At 37.2% G+C, this 24,972-nt stretch overlaps 2 protein-coding genes and 1 non-coding gene across 4 annotated transcripts; 1 reads left to right on the forward strand and 2 right to left on the reverse strand.

Moving 5' to 3' along the window:
* Positions 1 to 50: 50 nt before the first annotated feature.
* LOC114881008 (cytochrome P450 6a2-like) lies at positions 51 to 10,672 on the reverse strand. 2 transcript variants are annotated; one of them, XM_029197607.2, is made up of 6 exons: positions 10,369 to 10,672; positions 8,703 to 9,068; positions 6,000 to 6,528; positions 4,506 to 4,727; positions 2,858 to 3,109; positions 51 to 264 (listed from the first exon to the last, which is right to left on the reverse strand). In XM_029197607.2, exons 2-6 carry the CDS (start codon positions 9,036 to 9,038, stop codon positions 95 to 97), a joined length of 1,509 nt encoding a protein of 502 aa, XP_029053440.2. In that variant the 5' UTR covers positions 9,039 to 9,068; positions 10,369 to 10,672; the 3' UTR covers positions 51 to 94. The 2 variants fall into 2 exon arrangements, with proteins under 2 accessions (XP_029053440.2, XP_029053439.2); XM_029197606.2 differs by having other exon boundaries at positions 10,336 to 10,672.
* Positions 10,673 to 14,121: 3,449 nt separating this feature from the next.
* Positions 14,122 to 14,242, forward strand: LOC114881011. Its single transcript, XR_003790200.2, has one exon. It is a non-coding gene; the product is annotated as a 5S ribosomal RNA (ribosomal RNA).
* Positions 14,243 to 17,826: 3,584 nt separating this feature from the next.
* Positions 17,827 to 24,972, reverse strand: LOC114881006 (probable cytochrome P450 6a14). Its single transcript, XM_029197605.2, has 6 exons — positions 24,742 to 24,972; positions 23,109 to 23,474; positions 21,759 to 22,287; positions 19,923 to 20,144; positions 18,949 to 19,200; positions 17,827 to 18,317 (listed from the first exon to the last, which is right to left on the reverse strand). The coding sequence occupies exons 2-6, from the start codon at positions 23,442 to 23,444 to the stop codon at positions 18,148 to 18,150; spliced, it is 1,509 nt and encodes a 502-aa protein (XP_029053438.1). The 5' UTR covers positions 23,445 to 23,474; positions 24,742 to 24,972; the 3' UTR covers positions 17,827 to 18,147.

Raw genomic sequence — 24,972 nt, forward strand, 5'->3', positions numbered from 1 at the left:
ACATAGATCAAATAATAAAAGCTAAATCGGTGATAATAATGTGTAATGACTTACGAAAAATATTTTCAATTTAATGTATGTCAAATAAGTTACATTAACTTTGTACTTTTGTGAACTTCAAGTATATCCCTCCTTTTGGTGTTAATAAAAACGCAGCTGGATCAAATTCGTAAGTTATGCTTGTCTTTTCGCAAACGTCCACTTTGTAATTCCGTAGAATTGCGATAAGGCCAATTTTAGTTTGATAATCTGCAAAACGTGGACCTGTAAATAACATGTTATTTTTATCTAAGATTGAATCCAAGGCTGAACTATACTTTAGGGGACACAAAATTATCCACTTTTTTCTTCTCAATCTAATAGTTTTCGATGCGTAGAATCCAAAAATGCAGGTTTTAACTGTCGGAATGCAGCGGTTTAAAAGTTATGAGCGTGTAAAGTTTGACACTTTTAGTGCATTTGCTACGTTACTGCGACGCCATATTGGCTTCTTGTCCAATGAACGGTGTCGCTAGCAGCAGACTGAACCACGTGGGTGACGACCATTTTAGCGGGCGAAATCAAATGTTTTAGTACATTTGTTTTGCAGATGTTACACTTTTTATCTTTTCAATTGTTTTGCAGCCTACAGGTAAGAATTGTTTCAGAATTTTCAATGCCTTTGAAGAGTTTAGTTGTCTGTGCCACGTTTTCCGCTATATTTTTTGCCGTTTTTTCTTGTTTTTGACTGTTTTGTTTGTTTTTTGTTGTTTGTTTAATTGTTTTTTAGTGTTTCTTGTACTAATTTGTTGCTTTTCTGTTTTATTTGTTTTGTTTAACTTGTTTATTGTTTGCAAACAAACAATGCAATCTGAACGATGGAACTTTCGTAATTTTCCTGGTTCAAAGGAAGAGGCAATTACTTGGGCGCAAGAACAAGGATTATTACGCACAAGTAAGATGTGTCCTAAACACCGCAAGCCCATGAAATTGTACCGGGAAACAGAACATGGACTTGGTCGGTTTCAGTGTCCAGCATATGCTGGAGGCCGTAAATGCAAGCAATACGCAGCCACGGTAGATTCATTTTTTGACGAAATTCGCTTGCCTTTACATAAAGCGATCACGTAAGTTGCAGCATTTCAACTAATAAATAACTCATGCTGTAAACTGTTATGAAAATTGTTTCATTTTTTAAAGACTGATTTACTGCTTCCCGCGAGATTTTTCGTATGATTATACGGCACACGAATTGGCCGATTTCGCGCTAGGGGAGGAAGCTACCACGACGTCGCCCTCGACAATAGCGGCGTGGTATCATTGTCGCGAAATGATAACCGACCAATTCATAAAAATTTAAGCGGGTCAACCGAAATTGGGTGGTATCTCGGAGTCTGGTTCTCCGATCGTTGTTCAGGTTTCGTACTTAACAATTTCATATTGCTGAGTTTTTCCATTTTAATTATTTTCATTTTGTCATTCTGATGTTATTCAAGATTGACGAAGCAAAGTTCGGGAAGCGCAAATACAATCGCGGTCGTGTAGTGGAAGGACACTGGGTTCTGGGGATTGTCGACACACAGACAAATGATTGCAGGATGATAGTTGTCGAAAATCGTGAAGCCAATACTTTAATATCCATAATAAAAAAGCATGTCGCTATGGGCAGCGAAATCCACACCGACAGTTTCAAAAGTTACGCGGGGCTAGCTGCAGAGGGCTTCGTACATAAAACAGTGAATCACAGTATCGAGTTTGTGAGTAAGTGTGAATTCTATGTGGACTATATGTAATTGCATTATTGTTATACATGCATTTGAATTCGGTTAGGTTGGACTATATAATTTCGGGGAGGGGGTGCAGGGGGAGGGGCAGAGCCAACGCGTTTATTTCTTGATAATATCATATCAATTTTGCAAAACATATAATTGCAGGTACTGATGGAACTCACTTGGCGGCCGGCAAAAGATTGGATGAGAGGAAGTGGGCGATTTCACGATAACGAATTTGCAGACAGCTTATGTGAATATTTGTGGAGGCGGTTTTGTCGTCACCATAAAATAGATTTATTTGGATCTATGATTGAAGCGATTCAAAGTCAGTATGTTTTCAAATAAGCTAAGCGGAAATCACAGTGTGGTCCGTGCGAGGGCCAATCAAATTGAGGATGAATGCAATATGGCGTCATGCTAACCTTAGAAATGTGCTAAAAACGCTTCATTTCAGATAGGTGTAACTTCTAAACCGCTGCATTCCGACAATTACAACTTGCATTTTTGGATTTTGCGTATAAAAAACTATTAAAGTCATAAAAAAAACAGTCATATTTTTGTGTCCCCTAAAACGAAGTTCAACTCACATTAAACCCATATGCACACATCAACACCACGCTGCACACCCTCTCCCCCCCCCCACACACACACACAAAAAGAGATGTGAAGTACAATTATGCGACCTTCACTTGGTTCACCCGTAATAATATCTCATAACTTAGACCACTTTCATAAGAAAAAGGTAGTAATAGGGGTTTGAAAAAGTCTCGCAGTCGCCTTTAACACTGTATGACCAAAAATGGGGTGTTTCATTTAAAAAAATCATGCTGACCTTGACATGATCTTGCCTCCTTCTCTCAAGATCAAACGGATAAAACCTTCTGATAGAATTTTTAAAACTAAAACTTTTATCTGATCCATTTAAAAAAAAATGATTCGTTACTAAAATATTTCACCGTTCCAGGACTTTTGACGGATCCTACATAATTAATTATTTGAATAGATAAAAAATTTCATTTCTACTTTTATTTAAAGTGGATGATTGTCGAAAAAAAGTTTTCCGATTCTATAGTTTCTAATAGTAATAGCAAATTTTTTCAACTTACCAAAGCATTTTCTTGGTCCATCACCGAATGGTAAATAGTGCATAGGATGTCGAGCTGCAACAGCGTCTTCATTGAACCTTTCCGGATCGAAAGAATCAGGATTTGGATAAATATCAGAATTCCGTTGCAAGCCAAACACTGGGATCCAGATTGTTGTACCCTTTGGTATTGAAACCGTAGTGCCATCAAAAGTGTAGTTTGATGTTGCATTTCGAAATAGTAATGATCCAGGTGGGTACATTCTTAACGTTTCTACACGGATAAATTATATCATTTTTATATTTGATAAAGTTTATTTAAGCATTAATATCAGGGATGCTCAGCGAGCATCCGAGCACGGGCGCCCGCATAAGTATTTGCACGCGTGCACTGTTACGGGCTCGAGGTACTTCCGTTCGTGACCAGATGGCACGCGCGATCATTCTAGCGCCTAGAATCTAGGGCAAGAGGATGCCAGTGACTACAGCTTCAACTTGGATCTGTAGTCACTGGGGATTCCCGGCTCGATTGATTTCCAGCACTGTTCTACGAACACAAGATGTCTCGCTGGACGGCATCGCGGTAAGAGGGGTGGTACGCACACGCCGACTGACCCCTTAGTTTTATACGAGTCTAAACAGTATATGTGACCGCTTCGACAAATAGCAAAATTGCGCGAGTCATATATCCTGCAGTTGAATTAGAGAAGGGTGGGTTCTACTTACGATAATTCAACCACTTAAATCCGCATATCATCCAAGTGCCATCTCGTCACGAGTCCACAGTACGGTTTCGTCTTAAGCCTCGTACTGACCTGAGCATTCGTGCGCCGAAAACGTTCGTTCGGGGAAAAATGCTCAAGTGATTACGGCCCGTTAATGTGTTCGCGAAGGCCCAGAGCACGAACGAACGCTTTTCGACGGCTGTAGCCTCGTACTCGCTAGAGCAGGCCTGTCCAAGTAGGGGAATTCACTCCTGGAACACATGTTTCGGTTCCCCTTACAACGCTGCTCTTTCAAGTAAGATGGGACCGAGGAGACAATACCGCCGCTAGGAAAGACGGAGAGAACGTTCATGCGCCGAAAGTGTTCGTTCGGGCAAAAATGCTCAAGTGAGTACGAGGCTATTGGCGAGAATCATTTGGGAGTGGAGAGGCTGCTTCAGCGTTACATAAGTACTGTTGTAAGATGGAAAGTACATTAGCGGGATGGCACTGTTGCAAAGAGAGTACTTCGCACGCTCCGCCCTGTCCCCACGTTTCATACTAGCGTTCAAAGTTCGCCGCAACGCTTACTTACTACCATCTCGCTTTGTCGCGAAGTCTCATTTTTCTTCTTTGTCAGGCGACGTGACTAGTGTGTGATCGCATCGGCCAATAGCGCGCGATAATCTAGAATGCATGTGCGTGAGGCGTGATGTACCGACTCCAACCAATCGTGCCGGCATTCCTTTCTCTAATATACTTTCCATCTCTCGACAGTACACTACCAATCGCCACTATCGATCGCCAAGTGGAGCCAACGATGCCCGCAATAAAGCCGATGTTATTCAAGCGCCCGTGTATTTAACTTGTTTGAGCGTCCCTGATTTATACCATAACTGAATATACGTAGTTCAAAAACTGTTACAAACTGCTATTTTTTATATTTTGTAAAACTTTCATACCTACCTTTGAATACTTTATCTAAATATTCCATTTCTTTTACAGTCTCGTATTTCAACTCTCCTTTGTCTTTAGAGCAGTACTCCATTATTTCTTCTCGTAATTTATTTTGTATATCTTCATTTACAGCTAATTCATAAAGAGCATTGCTAATCGTCGTCGATGAGGTTTCGAAACCCGTGAGGAACAACAGGAATGCTTGTGCAGTCAGTAAAAAGTCCGTCAATTCTACAAAACGTTATTAATATTAGATGTATCCATGACATACCGTTTGGGTCTCGATTTACTCAGACTCCACTGTTCAAAAGTTAAGATCAGGCATGGCTAACTTCTTTTTCGCCAGAAACATACGATCTCCACTTTTAGTCAGTTAACTGACAAATTGGTCCCTTTGTCGATAGTCAATACTAGCTGCTAAAATTCTGCTACCGAATAACTATTTCATGTATCTTTTGTGGTAATCCGGATATGCGTAACAATGCCAAATTGATTTAGCCAATTTTTTTGCAAAACGTATCCATCTTACATATATTTTGAATATATTACGTATGTACCTATGTGTTTAAAATATATTTTAAATATATGTATAAACATAAATAAATAACCGAAGAGAAGAGAATAATTGAGATTGAGTGATAAGGAGCGCCGCGATCCTCATATCACTTCTTCCGCTACTTCTGAGCGACTGTTATTATGCGCATGCGCAGCGCGGGGTGGAAAGGGGAATTACGAGTTCATATATAATACGCATGCGCAGCGCAGACACCCGGAAATCGGGGATTACTGAGGTGATTCTGAACAACTTTTTCTTTTACCAAAATATTGGTTGAAGCTTCGTTTTTTCATTATTAACGAAAAACACTGGCCAATGAGAGCGCGCGTAGAGTGAGCGCTCACCATGAGAACGTTGATTTCAGCCGCGCTCGAACGAGGTCGTGAACAAATGCATTAGCATAGTGTGAGTATCGAGAGAACTGTGCGACAAATGTTACTTCGTCCTAAATTAAGAACAAATATGGAATTAATCGCCCACTTTCCTCGATATCCACGCTGTGCCAATGTGTTTGTTCAGGACCACGACCGAGCGTGGCTGAGAGGCAACGCTCGCGTGGTCGATCGCGCGTTCTATGCCTGCTCTAATTGGCCAGTGTTTTTCGTTAATAATTCAATAGTAAAGCTTCGACCAACATTTTGGTAAAGGAAAATGTTGTTCAGAATTACCCCACCAATCGCCCATTTCATGGTGTTACAAGAGTTATGAGACACACGGGATAGGAGGTATGGTAACAGGAAATGGAGTAGTTAATAATGGGAAAATTGGCAGACTATAAGTAAGTTGGAGTTGCGTGATCGTAGCGGGGAAAAAAATGTCCAGGCCTGGCTCAGCGGGGATATGGTTCGCGAGTCGCCAGTTACCCATACCTGGTTGATATTAATTAATCAACGAAATTAAATATCATATAATTAATAATCAAAATTTTTATATTATTTCATACTTACCGATATTGTTCAGTTCCTCTGGATGCGTCTTAAGATCCATAAGCATGTTGATGAAATCTGGTCTAACGATATCATTCTCTTGTCTGTATTTTATTATGTCCGTAACAGCTTTGGTGAAGGATGAGGATAATCTTCTTTCGGGTATTATATAACCAAGAAAATCGTACAGCTTAGGGAATAATTCTTTCATTTTGTTTCGAGAGACGCTTTCGAAAGACGATGTATCGAAGAAGTCTCTACCCATTTGACGGAATTCGCTTCTCTCGTCTGCTAGTGCATTCATTTCAATTCCAAAAACACAACTACCAATCACGTCAGTCGTGAATCTTGCTGTTAATTCTCGACATTCTAGTGGCTCTCCTTTTTCAACCTCTTTCGCCAAATATTTGTCCAAATGTTGCGAACATTCGATTATGAGATAGAACATTTCCTTCAATTTCCCAGATGTAAATACGGGGGAGAGCCTCTTTCTCAATGGTCGCCATCTTTCTGCTTCTAAGTTGAAGAGATGTGGTGAGAGTGGCTCTGTCTGTAAATATTCAATGAAAAAAATTTCATTATGTTAAATTTATACTGGTACACTTAATCCTTCTATAGCTCTTAATGACAAAGTATTTGAAACAAAGAATAAACTTAATTTTAGAAATTAATTTCTTGAATTTATTAGATTGGATAATTTGAAATAATTATGTGTTTTTGTGTGTTGAAACGCTATTTAAAATATTCATTTGCAGTTGCAGTTTTGTGTTTTGTATTTTTTTGTATGAAAGGGGCAAATGGATATTTAGGAATACAATAAACTCTTGTTATATTGCCACCGACGGGGCTGTAGGAGTGGCAAATTCATCCACCCTCAAGCTCTCATTTGAAGGGGGAACTGCAGATAAAAATGTATCGTTTTCATAGACTATGATGGTGGAAGGATAGCACTAGTATGCGCTATAATCCATATCAAATTGTTCACGTGGAAATATAACGAGGGTATATACAGGGTCCTGCGACTCATGGTCAACCGATTAGGAGATGATTCTACAAGCAAAAATGAGTCAAAAAAAAAAAAAAATTTTTTCCTCCGTGTTTTCGTTTTCGACAGAATCGAAGTCGAAAATTTACTCGGTACGTGTGCACTCGGTACATGTCGACTTTGTGCATATCGCTATACACTTTTTTTTTGAATCTCATACATATGTATACAGAAACATACATAGTAATGACCTCGGTTGACAGTTCGACATTTGTGCTGTCTTATCATCGGTATGATTATTCAGTATTTAACAGTTTCTCAATATGGCAGCTTATTTGAATAGTGAGTATACCGATATGATTCTCGCACTCGGAGCATGCTAGGATAAATTGAGTGCCGCTCCGCGTTTGCTTCAAGAGCGCAATCCGAATCGCCGTCGTCCCGATAAACGACATATTCAAAGGGTAGAACAATCTCTCCATGACCGTGGCAGTTTTTCTGGCTCCAGAATTTGATGTCCAAGTCGGGCAATTGAAATTTGTTGTAGCATACAATAGCAAAATGCTTTTCGTAATGTAAAATGTCTTGGCATTAGACCTTGCATTCTAAGAATGTAGTATGAACGCATGTTATTGTGTAAAATGCGTTCCACAGTAGACCGACTTACACCATACCGTGATGAAAGTTTTCTAACGAGGTTCATTACGAACAGCTTGCAAAACATAATCTTCTACGAGTCCTGAATTGCCCGACTTGGACATCAAATTCTGGAGCTAGAAAAACTGCCACGGTCATGGAGAGATTGTTCTACCCTTTGAATAAGTCGTCTATCGGGGCGACGGCGATTCGGATTGCGCTCTTGAAGTAAGCGCGGGGCGGCACTCAATTTATCCTAGCATGCTCCGAGTGCGAGAATCATATCGGTATACTCACTATTCAAATAAGCTGTCATATTGAGAAACTGTTAAATACTGAATAATCATACCGATGATAAGACAGCACAAATGTCGAACTGTCAACCGAGGTCATTTCTATGTATGTTTCTGTATATATATGTATGAGATCCAAAACAAAAGTGTATAGCGATATGCACAAAGTCGACATGTACCGAGTGCACACGTACCGAGTAAATTTTCGACTTCGATTTTGTCGAAAACGAAAACACGGAGGAAAAAATTTTATTCTTTTTTTTGACTCATTTTTGCCTGTAGAATCATCTTCTAATCGGTTGACCATGAGTCGCAGGATACCCTGTATAAATAATTGTCTAGTACTTCATAGTAAACTTAACGTCAATTATTGTATTTCTGATTAATATTTTCAATAATAATTTAATTTAGTTATCATTGCTACTTCAATACTAATCTTCTAACTTAGAGTTATCACTATCAATTAACAGAAATTTTAAAACACTATTATATTTTAACGAAACTATTTTAATATATACCTATATCTGTCCTACAACATTTCAGAGTAATTCTACGTGCAAAAATAATGGTTTTGTATAAAAACAAAAATTACAAGATCAATACTTTTACACGAGATAATTTGTAATTAATAGATAATTGTCCGTTAAAATTACGTAAAGGTATTGAACTTAGCTTATGCAAGTATACAGAAATATAGTAGAAAAGTAAAAATAAAATCAATTATGCAGGTAGCTCTAATAATTTGATCACTTGCTGTACTTTAGTATTATAATAATGAATCAATTATTATAAATTACAATTTATACATACCTTCTCATGAACAAGAGCTCCTCGATCTGCGAAGTTTGAAAAATCTCTAATGAGAACGTGTTTGATAAGCTCTGGATCATTCAAAATAAGACTTGGTTCCTTCATTAAATAAAACCCGATCATTGGTTCATTTTTATATTGATCGTACGTGGTTTTTATATAATGACGTATTGACGTTTTAGCAAACATTATATCCTTAGTGTTTCCAAAGAATGGTATCGGCGTTGGCCCAACTACGCCACGTTTCTTCCAAAAATCAAAGTTTGATACAGCATAATAGTAGCATGCGATAAGTATCACTGTGATAGAGAGTAGAATTTCAAAGTAGTTCGCCATTTTGATTCTGTTCACTTAATTTTGCAGTTTCTGAGGATTTATAACATGAGTTGAATTCATGATTACCTTTCATCATGATGATTTAATGACTTTTCTTACGAGAATGATTTAATAATTTTTCATAATAGTGATTTGATGATTTGTTGATTCTAGTTAACGATAATCTAATGATTTTTTCATGACAATGATTTGACGATTTTTCACGATACAAATTGTATGAATTTTCATCATTCTATGATGATCTAAATATTTCAAAACTTGTAATACGCAGTCTTGTAGATTTTTAATCCATTTCCTATTGCAAAAAGAAATCCTATTGTTTTAAATAGTTTGAATTATTAAACTATTAAAATCTGTATCTTTTTTATGTTTGTCCTCCATTATTATTTCTTTCTGGATTTTTCTGTACGATTAAATGTTATCTAATTTTATTTGCAATACATTTCAGTGGTATTGAAAAGTGTGTCTACTTCACCGATTTTTATGTTTTTTAGGTATGTTATAGGGATTAACATTTTGAACAACTTTTTTACAAATAATTCCCGCTCGATCTTATTTAATTTACGAGATATTCACTAAAAACTATCAGTACTATTACATTAAATGTAGCCTATACGTGTGTATTCCTGGCAGGGTATGCATTACTATGCGTTCTTCATTTATCTAATGTTTCTACAAACAACACTCTAAAAGCCGGCAACCAGTTTATATAGCAGTTGAATTTTAAAATAAAGTATGCAGCATGCCGATTTTTATACTGAAGATGTCCTCCTTATACAGGACATGATTATAATATGAAGCGTTCATGGACTATTAAATCTTAGAGGACCCCATTGGTTGATAAACTTGGTTGAAAAATTGAAATTTATTTTAAGTAAAATTAAATAACACTGAATCGTAAAGAAAAATAGCAGCGGTAAAACAAATTTATTAGATATTTTTTGACATACTAATGGAAGGTTTAGAAGAGGGTACCCTAGAAAGTGGAACCGATAGCTGCATCCTAACCTACTCGAGCTCCCCTTAACCTAACGTTGTAGTGGATAATTTCCAATTAACAATTGCCCATTACAATTATGTAACATAATTAAACTTAGCTAATGTAAGTATGTATAAAAAATATAATAGAAACGTAATCGTTCAAATAACAGAGGTTTAATAATTAATTTTTAATAATAAGATTTCTAATAATTAATTTGATTATTCACAGTAAATGATTAAATAATTAATTGATTTTAAATGATTAAAAAAAATGTGAAATAAGGCACAAAGTAAATTTAAAAAAAATTGTATTTACCCAATATGTTACTCAATTGTATATTACACTTACTTTCTATTATATATTACATATATTTTCACTTATTAAATTCAATTTAAAAAATAGAAGCTATTTTATAAATCCACGGATTTTTTTAGAAATTGTCAATAGATATTTGATATGTTTAATGATACTTATTAATTCTATGCTAACTAAAGAGAGTAATCTGTACTGATTGAAGAAGGCCCACTGTAAAACACTGTTTCAATAAAACTAAGAGTACACTATCAACTCTTTGGTCTTATATACTTTATAAACGGTAGTTGTCCTTTTCTATAACAGAACTGTGGTTTCTCACCCCAGCGGGCGAAACCGGTATTAGCTCCCTTACTGGATATCAACTAAACAAATTTCTCCACGTGCAGTATAATCGGCGAACGTATCATTGCAGATACCAATCACTATTTGCATAGAATGACCTTTGAGCTACGATAAGTGCAGTGCTTGGCATTTTGAGAGTACCCCAGGCTTATCGTAGAACATAAATTTTTACACATTTCCCTTTTGTTTCTTCCCCCTTTCCTAAATTATCTCCCGCATTTTGTGACTGCTATTCGTCAATTCTGTCATTGTCAGCTATCAAGGTGAAAGCCATGTTGCCCCCCCCCTCTTCTGTCCTCTTTTTGATGGGTCTACCCCCATCATCTTGATCCGTTATACATTTCACGTCCATTAGAGGTATAAACGGAAATCATGAACATCGATAGATTGTTTTACGTTCTGGACCTCCCCTGATTGAACGCAGAAACGATCTTTGATATTTCGAAATAGTCTATCTTTTCCAGCCATAATTCCGATTGTTAGTGTAACAAATTCCTTCCTCGAAATCAGCGTGGTTCCACGGCCCAAAATTACGTATCGTCTTTGGTTCTGAGTATTGCCGGATGTAAACCTGGAACATGATTCGTGTGGTCAGATAATCCTGACCACTCTGGAACGTTCCTTATCGGCTCCGTGAAGATAATCGAAATTCCTTATACATACATTATAATAATCCGAATTTTCTATTAATTCATTAAATACTGTAAAATTGTATTTCCTCCACGCCGGTCAGTCCCGAACGCAATTTTAATCTTTTATTTAGCATTCTTTTAAATTCAGTATGTTATAAATTTTTGACTTCGCGAAAACGATTGATTCCCTTCGACGGTTCTGGGGTAAGTGTCATGCCGTTCCTCATGGTCCTCCTACCAGAAGATGCAAGATCTTCCCCACTCCGTGGCCAGATCCTTCTAGAAAATCCTTATCTTATTACACGTGCCATGCAGCACCATGACTTTGGGTCATCGGCCACACGCGCGTTCCATCGAGAATCGGCGATCGAACTCCCTATCGCCGTTCCATAAACAAAACATCCGCGACTCTTAGAATTCGTCGCACCTCAAGTATTAACTACCGCCGGCCCAAGTCCGATGACAGACATATGGCTCGGGGTATCGATAGCCTAAAGAATCCTGAGAAATCCTTGGAAAGCAGGTAAAAGCCCCAAATGCAATGACCCTGCCACGTGTCAACCCTTGAACACGTGCTGACGCTAACAAGTAATTGGTATTAATTTTGGAAAGCATATTTTTCTTCCTGTAATGTTAGGATCAAAACAATTTTGTAAAATGTATTATACTTTAATGAATATCGAAATCTTTATTATGGCAGGAAGGGTAAAGGAATATACTCGAATTAGAGAGAGAAAGATTAAAATAGAGAGAGGAGTGCACATATCCCTACTGCACCATCTGTAAGAAGAAAGATAATACGAAATCGAAAGATGATAAAGTTGTGTATTTCGGTTTCGCACGGTACAACAAATGTCGTGACGAGGCGGTCTTTTCCGTCTGACAGGCCGAACAGGACTGCCCTTTTTCGCTCAGGAAAGTCAAGCTGACTTTCCTGAGTCTCCAAAAATCCTTCCGTACCCCTTGGGGGTCTAGCTCATAAAAATCGGCCAACATCTGGTCGGTCGTATAATTAGGTGCTGGGTCATCAATGCTTGAGCTCCGTCGTCGAATTTTCTAACACATCGATTAGCGAATCCCGCCTCCTTACGCATCGATACCGCTGCCTAATTCGTTAGGTGCACAACAACGCAATGTAAACAATTTCGGACTTCTCCGAGAGGTCCAGATTGCGACACTCCTCGACGTACAATCGCGAGCAGCGTGTCGGCGGGTCCGTGAAGTGGTTCAGAGACGAGTTTTGTTCTAAGTTGTTTAAAAGTAGCAAATAGGGCAAAAGACTCTATCATCGCGTATCCATTTTATTTTTTTTTATTTTGATTATTATTTTATTCATTTTATTAATTTTCCAGTTTAATTTTATTTCTTTATAAATTCATACAATTACGTAGTTTTAGTTTAACAGACTTCGCAATAGTTCGCGCTTTCAAAATTGTGTATCGGTGCAATAGTTTAAGGTGTGTGCGTTCTACTCTCCTTCCTCCAGAAACCAGACAACAGGAAAATAGCAACCATAGAAATTGGGACTCATATACGGAATTTTTCCACATAATCCGGTGAGTCGTTTCCTTTACTCTTCCGGTTATTTTATGAATACTTTGGCGAGGAATTTCCAGTAGTCAGTTTTGATTACGAGAGTCTTCTCTAGTTGGAAATTTCTAAGTCTGAATTGTATTTTATCACATGTACCTACCTATTTCCAGCCAATAATTGTGTCTCAAATCTAAGTAGTTCACGAGCTAGATCTGCATTTTCATATATTTAATCGAAGCCGAATGCTGCAGTACCGAGAAACAGAATAGCACGAGGTAAGTTTCTACTATTCAACGATTCTTGGTTATGACTGTACCGACCCCTGCTGACCTGACGTTCGGTCGTCGGCGCTGAGCGGATTGCAGGTTTCTGGCGCTTTTTACTCGAATTTTTAAACGTTAATAACTAGAAAACAAAGCCGAAACGCTATTTCGTTATTCTTGATTTTCGGCTTATTTTGAGCCCTAGAATCACCCCTTAAAATATTGCCCACCTGTTGTCGAACACCCTGTATATTTCACGTTCAAGGTATACATATATACATATATCCTAATTTTGTTCCTACGGGCGGTGAAACATGGAACTGCAGCCAAAAACTATCTTTAAGCACCCGATTTATAAGAATTCGGAGTACAATAGCGGGACATATTATTGAAAAAAAAACTAACTTAGACATTCGATTTGAAGGAATAATATTCCTTAGGCTATGTTATATTACAAAAAATGTATATATAACATTTGGCTGAAGCAGTTAGGTCATTCATACATTTTCTAGGTCATGTGTGCAGTATCGTATTTAATACTTTGTCTGCAACGTACATATTATAGCTATCGTAGCATATGTAGGCGTTTAGTGGAGGGGAGAGAGTTTCGTCTCCCCGGACGCCTTGAGTTCGGGCCGGGGAGCACTAGGTGGCGACGAGATCGCGGGTGTTCTCTCGCAAGTGCTCTTCCGGCATGCCGTTCGGATATATAGAAGTTCCGAATAGCGGTACGATAGGTGTCTGGGGCAGGGATCGTCTGTTGTCAGCCCCACTGACGAGTCTGACAGACGATCCCGAGACGAAACGCCCTTTCTCTCTCCTACACATACGTGTGTCATTTAGGTGTATACGAAAAATGACGTAGCATAGCATGCCGTTAGTTGAATGCGATAACTGGTTGGGCCTAATTTTCGATGAAGCAATCACTGTTTTACCGACGCAGAATTCGGAGTTCGGCCTTCACGCTCGCATCACCTGATGAACCATTTTCTCTCCTAATAAAATTCCTATTTTCAACTAACGGCCATACGACTTAGGACCACTACCGGTTCTCGTCCGATCACCGAAGTCAAGCTAAGTTCGGCGCGGATAGTACTTGGATGGGTGACCGCTTGGGAACTCCGCGTGCTGTTAGTTCTTTTTTTTGCTTGAATTAAAAAAAAAATTGACAGCCATAGTCGATAAAACTCTCTTCCATTTAATTTTAAATATTTTAATTATACAAATCTTCGAATACAGCTGGATTACCGTGTATACGATAGTTGGCCCTCCGTATGTGCGGTTTGAAACTTCGAAGTTTCACCAGTGCAGTGACTACAGATCCAACAAGACTAGATATCCCTTTGTTTTCAAGGGGTTTTAAGTTTGTGCCTTGATAACGAACACGGAATTTGGAGTTCACATCACCAGAACCATTTTCTGCTCTAATAAAATTCCTATTTTTAACTAACGACCATACGACTTAGAAGTGTCGTAGTGTTTGAGTGGGGCATTGTCGTAGGTATGATTCTGAGGTGTGAATATACAAACTAAATTCTAAGCGCATATCATAAGTACAAAATTAGTAACAAAAAGTCTGACACTGTGATCCTTCAATAGCGTAAGTGATCCTGTGATAAAAGCTCAAAGAAAAAGCAAATGTGCAAAAGTATTAAGTTTCTAAAAGTATTATTTTTTGTTATTTACCGTTTATTTATTAGTTTAAGTTTTAATTAGTTTTAATTAGTTTTAATTAGTCTTGTAGCGCAAATACGTTTAAAATATAACTAAGTGTAGCTAAGTAAGCCGTACGAATATCGCGTCCACCGCGCGCCGAGCACTAGCAGGTACGGTCATAAAAAACCCCTCGCGGTCGGTCATACGCACCCCTGATTGGACGGAGCTAGCTTTAAGAATTAGTATAAGTACCGCCCAAAACTACCCAAGAAGTCAGTTAGGCATTTGGAAACCTCCTTAGCCAGACCTTTCTCGGAGCAGCCGGACCTTAGCGGACCAGGCTCTCCACTACCTAAAAACCTATTGCAGAGCAGCCGGACCTTCGCGGACCAGGCACTCTAAAAATCCAATCACACTCAAATAAACCTACCTTCTGAAGTAGCCGGACCTTCGCGGACCAGGCTCTTCGCATTAGCAAGACTATCCGACTTTCGTTTAAAGCCTTAGATTTCTCCTCCAAAGATCCTCTAAATACTCACAATCATACCCTTAGCCGTGCGTCTGCGACGTTTTAATTAACCGAGCGAGGCGCTTCGCTTACAGTCTTAAGTTTAATATAAGACAGAAAACAAATGTTAGCGCCTTTTTTACGGCATTTTTGAGGTGCAAACAGAATCTCGCTAGTTGATATTGTTTACCAAAGATAAATTACACTAACGAACGCTAGTCCTGTACTATACTTCGTAATGACAATACTCAATGGTAAGACTGAATAAGAAAATTCTATATAAGTCTCGCGTCCAAATATATCAGAGTTGTGTTAACTATTGGTTTATTTATAGTTATACTATTGTAAAAATATTTTGTAAGCCATAAATAAACAATTTTAAACTAAAAAACTAACTTAGGACTACTACCTTAAAAAAAAAAGGTTCTCGTCCGATCACCGAAGTTAAGCTAATTGTAAGTTCAGCGCGGATAATACTTGGATGGGTGACCGCTTGGGAATTCCCGGTGCTGTTAGTTCTTTTTTCTCTTGAATTAAAAGAAAAAATTGGCAGCCATAGTCGATAAAACTCTCTTCCATTTAATTTTAAATATTTTAATTATACAACTCTTCGAATACAGTTGGATTACCGTGTATACGATAGTTGGTCCTCCGTATGTGCCGTTTGAAACTTCGAAATTTCACCAGTGCAGTGACTACAGATCCAACAAGACTAGATATCCCTTTGTTTTCAAGGGGTTTTAAGGGGGTAGACACGGCACGTGATCTCCCCGCACCTTATAACTATTAGCTGAACTGAATTTGTCACATGAATTGCTCTGTATTATCCACAAAATGGCGGAACTGGTCTGTGAGAATGCTTTTACGGGCATCCGTTATTCGTCCTTATTTCGCAACAAACGAAGAGAAAATAGATCTTAATTTACAGGTAAGGGTTGTGGCTAGACCGCTCAACTCATGATTTCAATCACAGCACTCTTTTAGTGACCTAAAAATGCTTCGATTCCACGAATGCATTTTGTCGATTTTTTACCTCTACTTTGGACGCTTATATTACTAAACATCAACATAATCCTACTGAAACATGAGTTGAGCGGTGTGCATTGGGCCTTCCTCTTTGGAATAAGCCCTCACCCAGCCCTCAATGTTCTCATACAAGGACGAATAACGGAAACGCGTAAACCCATGTTTATACCCATTTTTGCCGGTAATGTTAACGTGCTACTATTACCCGTGTCTACCCCTTGACTTTGTGCCTTGATAACGAACACCATCTGCTGTACTTTAGTATAAAAATGTGAAATACATTGCACTGCAACAGTCTACCGCACGTTGATGGTAATAGTAGATTGTTTCGATACCAAAGGCTACACTTCATTACTCATTGTGCAGGCAGTGTCCCGAGCTCAGCCTTGCCGTATTGTAGTATTAAGAGGAGCAGCAAGGGAAGGGTGATTCAGCCCTTTTCTGAAGTAGACAATGTCCACTTCACTGTCAAAATCGGTGGTGCCATCAGGGCCCCTGGTGTCGGGAGTGGGGGCTCCCCATTTTTTTAAAAACCAGTTTTTTATATCTATCATAGTTTTAAAGATATACAGGGAAATATGGAAACACCTATCTACCTTGAGGAGGTGTTTTCACCGTGAAGAACAGAAATTGGGCAAAAACAAAAATTGCGCTATATTTCTCTTGAGATCCCCTACAAACCTGCAAAGTATAAAAAAAATTGGAACTTTCAAATTACCGAACTTCCCTATTGCAGAGCGTAGGTACTTAAGATTTCGATCTTAATGCTATGTGTCTGTACAGTACTTATTGTTAGATATATCAGACTTGCGACTACGGTCTTGCTAGTAATTGCGCGGTGCGGTACGGTTGTACACTGAGTCCCATCGAAGTTGTCGCAATGAAGTTGGCCACGCATTCACTCACCGACGCGGCGTGAATGCGTCAGTGAATTTGTAGCCAACTTCACTGCGACAACTTCGATGGGACTGAGTGTACACTGAGTTATATTGAACTTGTCGCAGTGAAGTTGGCTACAAATCGGCTCACCAACGCAACGCTGCGTGAATGCGTTAGTGAATTTGTAGCCAACTTCACTGCGATAAGTTCAATGTAACTCACTATACGTTTCGAACCAATTGTATCAATTGTACCATCCTCAAATCCATGAAAATAGGTCGTTTAGAAAATAAATGATTCTAGCTTCTAGAATCATCGTTTTGTCCAATTAAAAAAAACAATTATTGTGTTTATAGAGTTTGCAAACAATTACCTTATTTTTCACCTAAATTCAGGATTATAACAATCATCTAGGAAGAAACAATGGTATGTTCGGTAGGCAGGGTAAGAGATGGTGATTCATCAACACGTTTATTGCGTAATTCGCACAGAACGAAAGAACAATCGCAAAATATCAACGTTTTACGAAATATTGATTTCCTGTCTTCCCCTCAGAGAATTGAATTTCATTTTCCGTCATGCTTGAGCAACATTATCACATCTTTGAATGTCGCTGTAAGGAAATTGTTAAACAAATTATTCTCCAAATCCATTTTTAAACAAATATAATTTTTATTTAAAATGTTTAAATAAACTATACGCTCGTCTCTCGACTTACATCATCCGTTTTTTTTGTCCATGAAAGATATCCGCGTAAATGGTCTATTAATACAAAAACATACTGAAGGAAAAACTTCAAAAAATTTATTTATGATCCTTTCCGTCATGTAGGTTATATTAACCATCTAGTATACAAGGGATATCTTAACACTAAGCAACAAATATACATTCATACTATATTGTTTTTTACATCCATAATGTGTAATGACTTACGAAAAATATTTTCAATTTAATGTATGTCAAATAAGTTACATTAACTTTGTACTTTTGTGAACTTCAAGTATATCCCTTCTTTTGGTGTTAATAAAAATGCAGCTGGATGAAATTCGTAAGGAATGCTTGTCTTTTCGCAAACGTCCACTTTGTAATTCCGTAGAATTGTGATGAGGCCAATTTTGGTTTGATAAATTGCGAAACGTGCACCTGTAAATAACATATTATTCATATCTAAGATTGTATCTAAGATTTTCACTCTTTGGTACGGGTTGGCTAATAAATAAGTAATTAAGGTGAGAGGCGAAAGAACTCACATTAAACCCATATGCACATATCCACACTAAACTGCACACCCTCAACCCCCTACCACACACGAAAAGAGAAGTGAAGTAGGATCATGTAAACCTTTAATTGGTTTACCCTTAATAATGCTAACACTATCGAGACTATATATCTTTGATAGCTCATAACTTAGACAACTTTCATAAGAAAAAGATCGCAATAGAGGTTTGAAAAAGTCTCGCAGTCGCCTTTAACACTGTATGACTTAAAATGGGGTGTTTCATTTAAAAAAATCATGCTGACCTTGACGTGATCTTGAGCCCTTCTCTCAAGATCAAACGGATAAAACAATCTGATAGAATTTTTAAAACTAAAACTTTTGTCTTATCCATTATAAAAAAAATGATTCGTTTCTGAGATATTTGACCGTTCCGAGACTTTTGACGGACCTTATATAATTAATTATTTGAATAGATAACAAATTTCATTTCTTTTTTTATTTAAAGTGGATGACTGTCGAAAAAAGTACATGTAATAACAAGTTTTTTCAACTTACCAATGCAATTTCTTGGTCCATCACCGAATGGTAAATAGTGCATAGGGTGTCGAGCTGCGACAGCATCTTCATTGAACCTTTCCGGATCGAAAGAATCAGGATTTGGATAAATATCAGAATTTCGATGCAAGGCAAACACTGGGATCCAGATTTTGGTACCCTTTGGTATTGAAACCTTAGTGCCATCAAAAGTGTAGTTTGATGATACATTTCGAAAGAGTACTGTTAGAGGTGGATACATTCTTAACGTTTCTACACGGATAAATTATGTAACTTTTAATATTTGATGAGATTTATTTAAGCATTAATATCAGGGATGCTCAGCAAGTAGTAATCCGCGCACGGGCGCCCGTATAAGTCCATACTCGCACGTATGCACTGTTACGGGCTCGAGGTACTTCCGCTTGCGATGAGATGGCACATGCGATCATTCTAGCGCCAAGAATCTAGGGCAAGGGGATGCCTTCAAATGCTCCGCTCGGTTCGATTGATTTCCAGCATTGTCCTACGATCACAAGATGTCTCGCGGGACGGCACCCCGATAAGAGGGGTAGTACGCACACGCCGACTGCCCCCCTTGATTTACACGAACCTAAGTAGTAGGTACGACTGCTTCGACAAATTGCAAAATTGTGTGAGTCATATTTCCCGCAGTTAGATTAGATGAGGGTGGGTTCTACACAATTTAACCAATTAAACCCGCATATCATCCAAGTGCCATCTCATCACGACAATCGTTTGGGAGTGGAGAGACTGCTTCAGCGATACGTAAGTACATACGTATGTACACTGCCAATCGCCACTACCGATCGACGAGTGGGGCCAACGATGTCCGCAATAAAGCCGATGGCATTCAAGCGCCCGTGTATTTAACTTGTTTGAGCGTCCCTGATTTATACCATAACTGAATATACGTAGTTCGAAAACTGTTACAAACTGTTATTTTTAATATTTTGTAAAACTTTCATACCTACCTTTGAATACTTTATCTAAATATTCCATTTCTTTTACAGTCTCGTATTCCAACTCTCCTTTGTCTTTAGAGCAGTACTCTATTATTTCTTCTCGTAGTTTATTTTGTATCTCTTGATTCACGGCTAATTCATAAAGAGCATTGCTAATCGTCGCCGATGAGGTTTCGAAACCCGCCACGAAGAATACGAATGCTTGTGCAGTCAGTAAAGAGTCCGTTAATTCTAGAAAACGATATTAATAATAGATGTATCTATGACGTACTGTTTGGGTCTCGATTTACTCAGAATAGCTATTCAAAAATTAAGATCAGGCATGACTGACTTCTTTTCCGCCAAAAACATACGATCTCCACTATTAGTCAATTAACTGACAAATTGGTCCCTTGTCGAGAGTCAATACATGGTCCAAAAATTCTGCTACCGAATAACTATTTCATGTATCTTTTGTGCTAACCTGGATATGCGTAACAATACTAAATTGATTAAGCCAACTTTTTTCTTGCAATTCGTATCCATCTTACAAAATTTTACGGGGTGATTCTAGGGATCAAAATAAGACAAACATCAATAATAACGAAATAACGTTTGCGGCTTTGTTTTCCAATAATTAACGTTTAAAGATTTGAGTAAAAAGCGCCTGAAACCAGCAACCCGCCTAGCACCGACGACGGTACAGCCGGGGTCGGTACAGTCATAACCTGGAACCGAAGCTGAATGCTGCAGTACCGAGAATGGGCAATATAGGGGGCGTCTCACCCTGAAACGCCATCTTGGTCTCCGCCCAAGAAAATGTAATTAGAATAGAATGGAACAGTACCGAGAAACAGAATAGCACGAGGTAAGTTTCTACTATTGAACGATTCTTGGTTATGACTGTACCGACCCCTGCTCAGCTGACGTTCGGTCGTCGGTGCTGAGCGGATTGTAGGTTTCTGGCACTTTTTACTCGAATTTTTAAACGTTAATAACTGGAAAACAAAGCCGCAAACGCTATTTCGTTATTCCTGATTTTCGTCTTATTTTGATCCCTAGAATCACCCCTTAAAATTTTGCCCACCTGTTGTCGAACACCCTGTATAATACGTAAGCGCAGCGCTAGCGCCGAGGGGGAGCTAGGAATCTATATACATACAGGGTGTCTCATATCTCCTATAACACCCGGAAATCGGAGGTTGCTGAGGTGATTCTGAACAACTTTTTCTTTTGCCAAAATGTTGGTTGAAGTTTCGTTTTTTAATTATTAACGAAAAAGCTCTCAGTCGCGCTCTGTCGTGGTCGTGAACAAATGCAGTGGCATAGTGTGGGTATCAAGAGGTGTGCGACAAATGTTACTTCGTCTTAAATTAAGAATAAATATGGAATTAGTCGCACACTTTCCTTGACATCCACATTGTGCCAATGCGATTGTTCACGACCACGACCGAGCGCGGCTAAGAGCTAACGCTCTCGTAGTTGCTGGCGCATTCTACGCCTGCTCTAATTGGCCAGTGTTTTTCGTTAATAATTCAAAAATAAAGCTTTAACCAACATATTGGTAAAGGAAAAAGTTGTTCAGAACTACCCCATCAATCTCCTATTTCATGGTGTTACAGGAGTTATGAGACACCCTGTATAACAGGTACGGTAACAGGCCATGGAGTAGTTAACAGTGGGGAAACTGGCAGACTATATGTTGAAGTTGCACGATCGTAGCGGAAAAGAAAGTGCTCAGGTCTAGCTCAGCGGGGATATGGTTCGCGAGTCGCCAGTCAGCCATACCTGATTGATATTACTTAATCCACGAAATTGAATTTCATATAATTAATAATCAAAATTTTTATATTATTTCATACTTACCGATATTGTTCAGTTTCTCTGGATGCGCCTTAAGTTCCATAAGCATATTGATGAAATCTGGTCTAACGATATCATTCTCTTGCCTGTATTTCATGGTGTCTGTAATAACTTTGGTGAAGAATGGAGCGAATCTTCTGTCGGGTATTATATTACCAAGCAAAGCGTACAGCTTAGGGAAGAATTGTCTCATTTTGTTTCTAAAGATGTTTTCGAAAGACGATACATCGAATAATTCTCTACCCTTTTGACGGAACTCACTTTTCTCGTCCGCTAGTGCATTCATTTCAATTCCAAAAGCACAACTACCAATCACGTCAGTCGTGAATCTTGCTGCTAATTCTCGACATTCTAGAGGCTCTCCTTTTTCAACCTCTTTAGCCAAATATTTTTCTAAATGTTGCGAACATTCGATTATGAGATAGAACATTTCCTTCAATTTTCCAGATGTAAATATGGGGGAGAGCCTCGTTCTCAATGGTCGCCATCTTTCTGGTTCTAAGCTGAAGAGATGTGGCGAGAGTGGCTCTGTCTGTAAATATTCAATGAAAAAAACTGCATTATGTTAAATTCGTACTGGTACACTTAACCCTTTTACAGCACAAAATAAAATAATTTTAGAAATTATTTTCTTGAATATATTAGGTTGGATAATTTCAAATAATGATGTGTTTTTATGTGCATTGATACGCTATTTAAAATATTAATTTGCAGTTGTATTTTTTTGTATGAAAGGTATAAATGTAAATTAACTGGAATTTAGGTGGAAGGATAGCACTAGTATGCTTTAAAATCTATATCAAATCGCTCACGTGGCAATATAACGAGAGTATAAATAAATAATTGATTCTAGTACTTTATAGTAAAGTTAACGTCAATTACCTATTATATTTCTAGTAAATGTTTTCAATACTAATTTAACTTGGTTATCATTACTACTTAAATACTAACTTCCTAATTTAGAGTTATCACTATCAATTAAAAGAAATTTTCAAACACTATCATATGTTCACGAAACTACTTTAATAATTACTTTTAATATTGCTTGTTTTAAATATACCTGTCTCTGTCCTATAACATTTCAGAGTAATTCTACATGCAAAAACAGGTGATTTTATATAAAAATAAAAATTACAAGACGAAGACTTGCACACGAGACAATTTGTAATTAATAGATAATTGTCCGTTAACATTATGTAAAGGTATTGAACTTAGATTATGCAAGTATACAGAAATATAATAGAAAAGTAATAATAAAATCAATTATGCAGGTAGCTCTAATAATTTGATCACTCGCTGTACTTTAGTATTGTAATAATGAATTGATCATTAGAAATTACAATTTATACATACCTTCTCATAAACAGGATTTCCTCGATCTGCAAATTGTGAGAAATCTCTAATCAGAACGTCTTTAATAAGTTCTGGATCATTCAATATAAGACTTGGTTTACTCATTAAATAAAACCCGATCATTGGTTCATTTTTATATTGAACGTACGTGGTTTCTATATAATGACGTATTGTCGTCTTAGCAAATATTAAATCCTTAGTGTTTCCAAAGAATGGTATCGGCGTTGGCCCAACTACGCCACGTTTCTTCCAAAAATCAAAGTTTGATACAGCATAATAGTAGAATGCGATAAGTATCACTGCGATAGAGAGTAGAATTTCAAAGTAGCTCGCCATTTTGATTCTATCCACTTAATTTTGCAGTTTCTGACGATTTAAGACAAGAGTTGGATTCATGATTACCTTTCATAATGATGATTTAATGACTTTCTTTACGAGAATGATTTAATAATTTTTCATAATAGTGATTTGATGATTTGTTGAATCTAGTTAACGATAATCTAATGATTTTTTCATGACAATGATTTGACGATTTTTCACGATACTAATTGTATGAATTTTCATCATTCTATGATGATCTAAATATTTCAAAACTTGTAATACGCAGTCTTGTAGATTTTTAATCCATTTCCTATTGCAAAAAGAAATCCTATTGTTTTAAATAGTTTGAATTATTAAACTATTAAAATCTGTATCTTTTTTATGTTTGTCCTCCATTATTATTTCTTTCTGGATTTTTCTGTACGATTAAATGTTATCTAATTTTATTTGCAATACATTTCAGTGGTATTGAAAAGTGTGTCTACTTCACCGATTTTTAACGATTTTTAGGTATGTTATAGGGATTAACATTTTGAACAACTTTTTTACAAATAATTCCCGCTCGATCTTATTTAATTTACGAGATATTCATTAAAATCTATCGGTACTATTGCATTAAATGTTGCCTATACGTGTGTGTCCCTGGCAGGGTATGCATTAGTATTTATTCTTCACTTATCTAATGTTTCTACAAACAACACTCTAAAAGCCGGCAACCGGTTTATATAGCAGTTAGAAAATCAAGTACAATTAATTTCAATGATTTTGCAGCATGCAGATTTTTATACTGGATCAGGACATGATTTTAATATAAAGCGTTCAAGGACTATCAAATTTTAGAAGGCCTCATTGTTTGATAATCATGGTTCAAAAATTGAAATTTATTTTAAGTAAAATTAAATAACACTGAATAGTAAAGAAAGGGAAAAAGGTAAAACAAATTTATTACATATTTTTTGACATACTAATGAAAGGTTTAGAAGGGGGTACCATAGAAAGTGGAATCGATAGCTGCAGTCCCCCCTCCACGAGCTCCGATTAACCTGGCATTGCAGTTGATAATTTCTAATTAACAATTGCCCATTACAATTATGTAACATAATTAAACTTAGCTAATGTAAATATGTATAAAAAATATAATGGAAACGTAATAGTTCAAATAACAGACGTTTAATAAATAATTTTTAATAATAAGATTTCTAATAATTAATTTGATTATTCACTGTAAATGATTAAATAATAAATTGATTTTAAATGATTAAGAAAAATGTGAAATGAGGCACGAAGTAAATTTTTAAAAAATTGTATTTACCCAATATGCTACTCAATTGTATATTACACTGATTTTGTATTACACATTACATACATTTCCACCACTTATTAAATTCAATTAAAAAAATAGAAGCTATTTTATAAATCCATGAATTTTTTTAGAAATTTTCAATAGATATTTAATATGTTTAATAGCACTTATTATTAATTCTATGCTATCTAAAGAGCGTGATCTGTACTGATTGAAGAAGGCTCGCTGTATAATACTGTT

The sequence above is a fragment of the Osmia bicornis genome, chromosome 14, assembly GCF_907164935.1.
Source record: "Osmia bicornis bicornis chromosome 14, iOsmBic2.1, whole genome shotgun sequence".
NCBI classification, from domain to species: domain Eukaryota; kingdom Metazoa; phylum Arthropoda; class Insecta; order Hymenoptera; family Megachilidae; genus Osmia; species Osmia bicornis.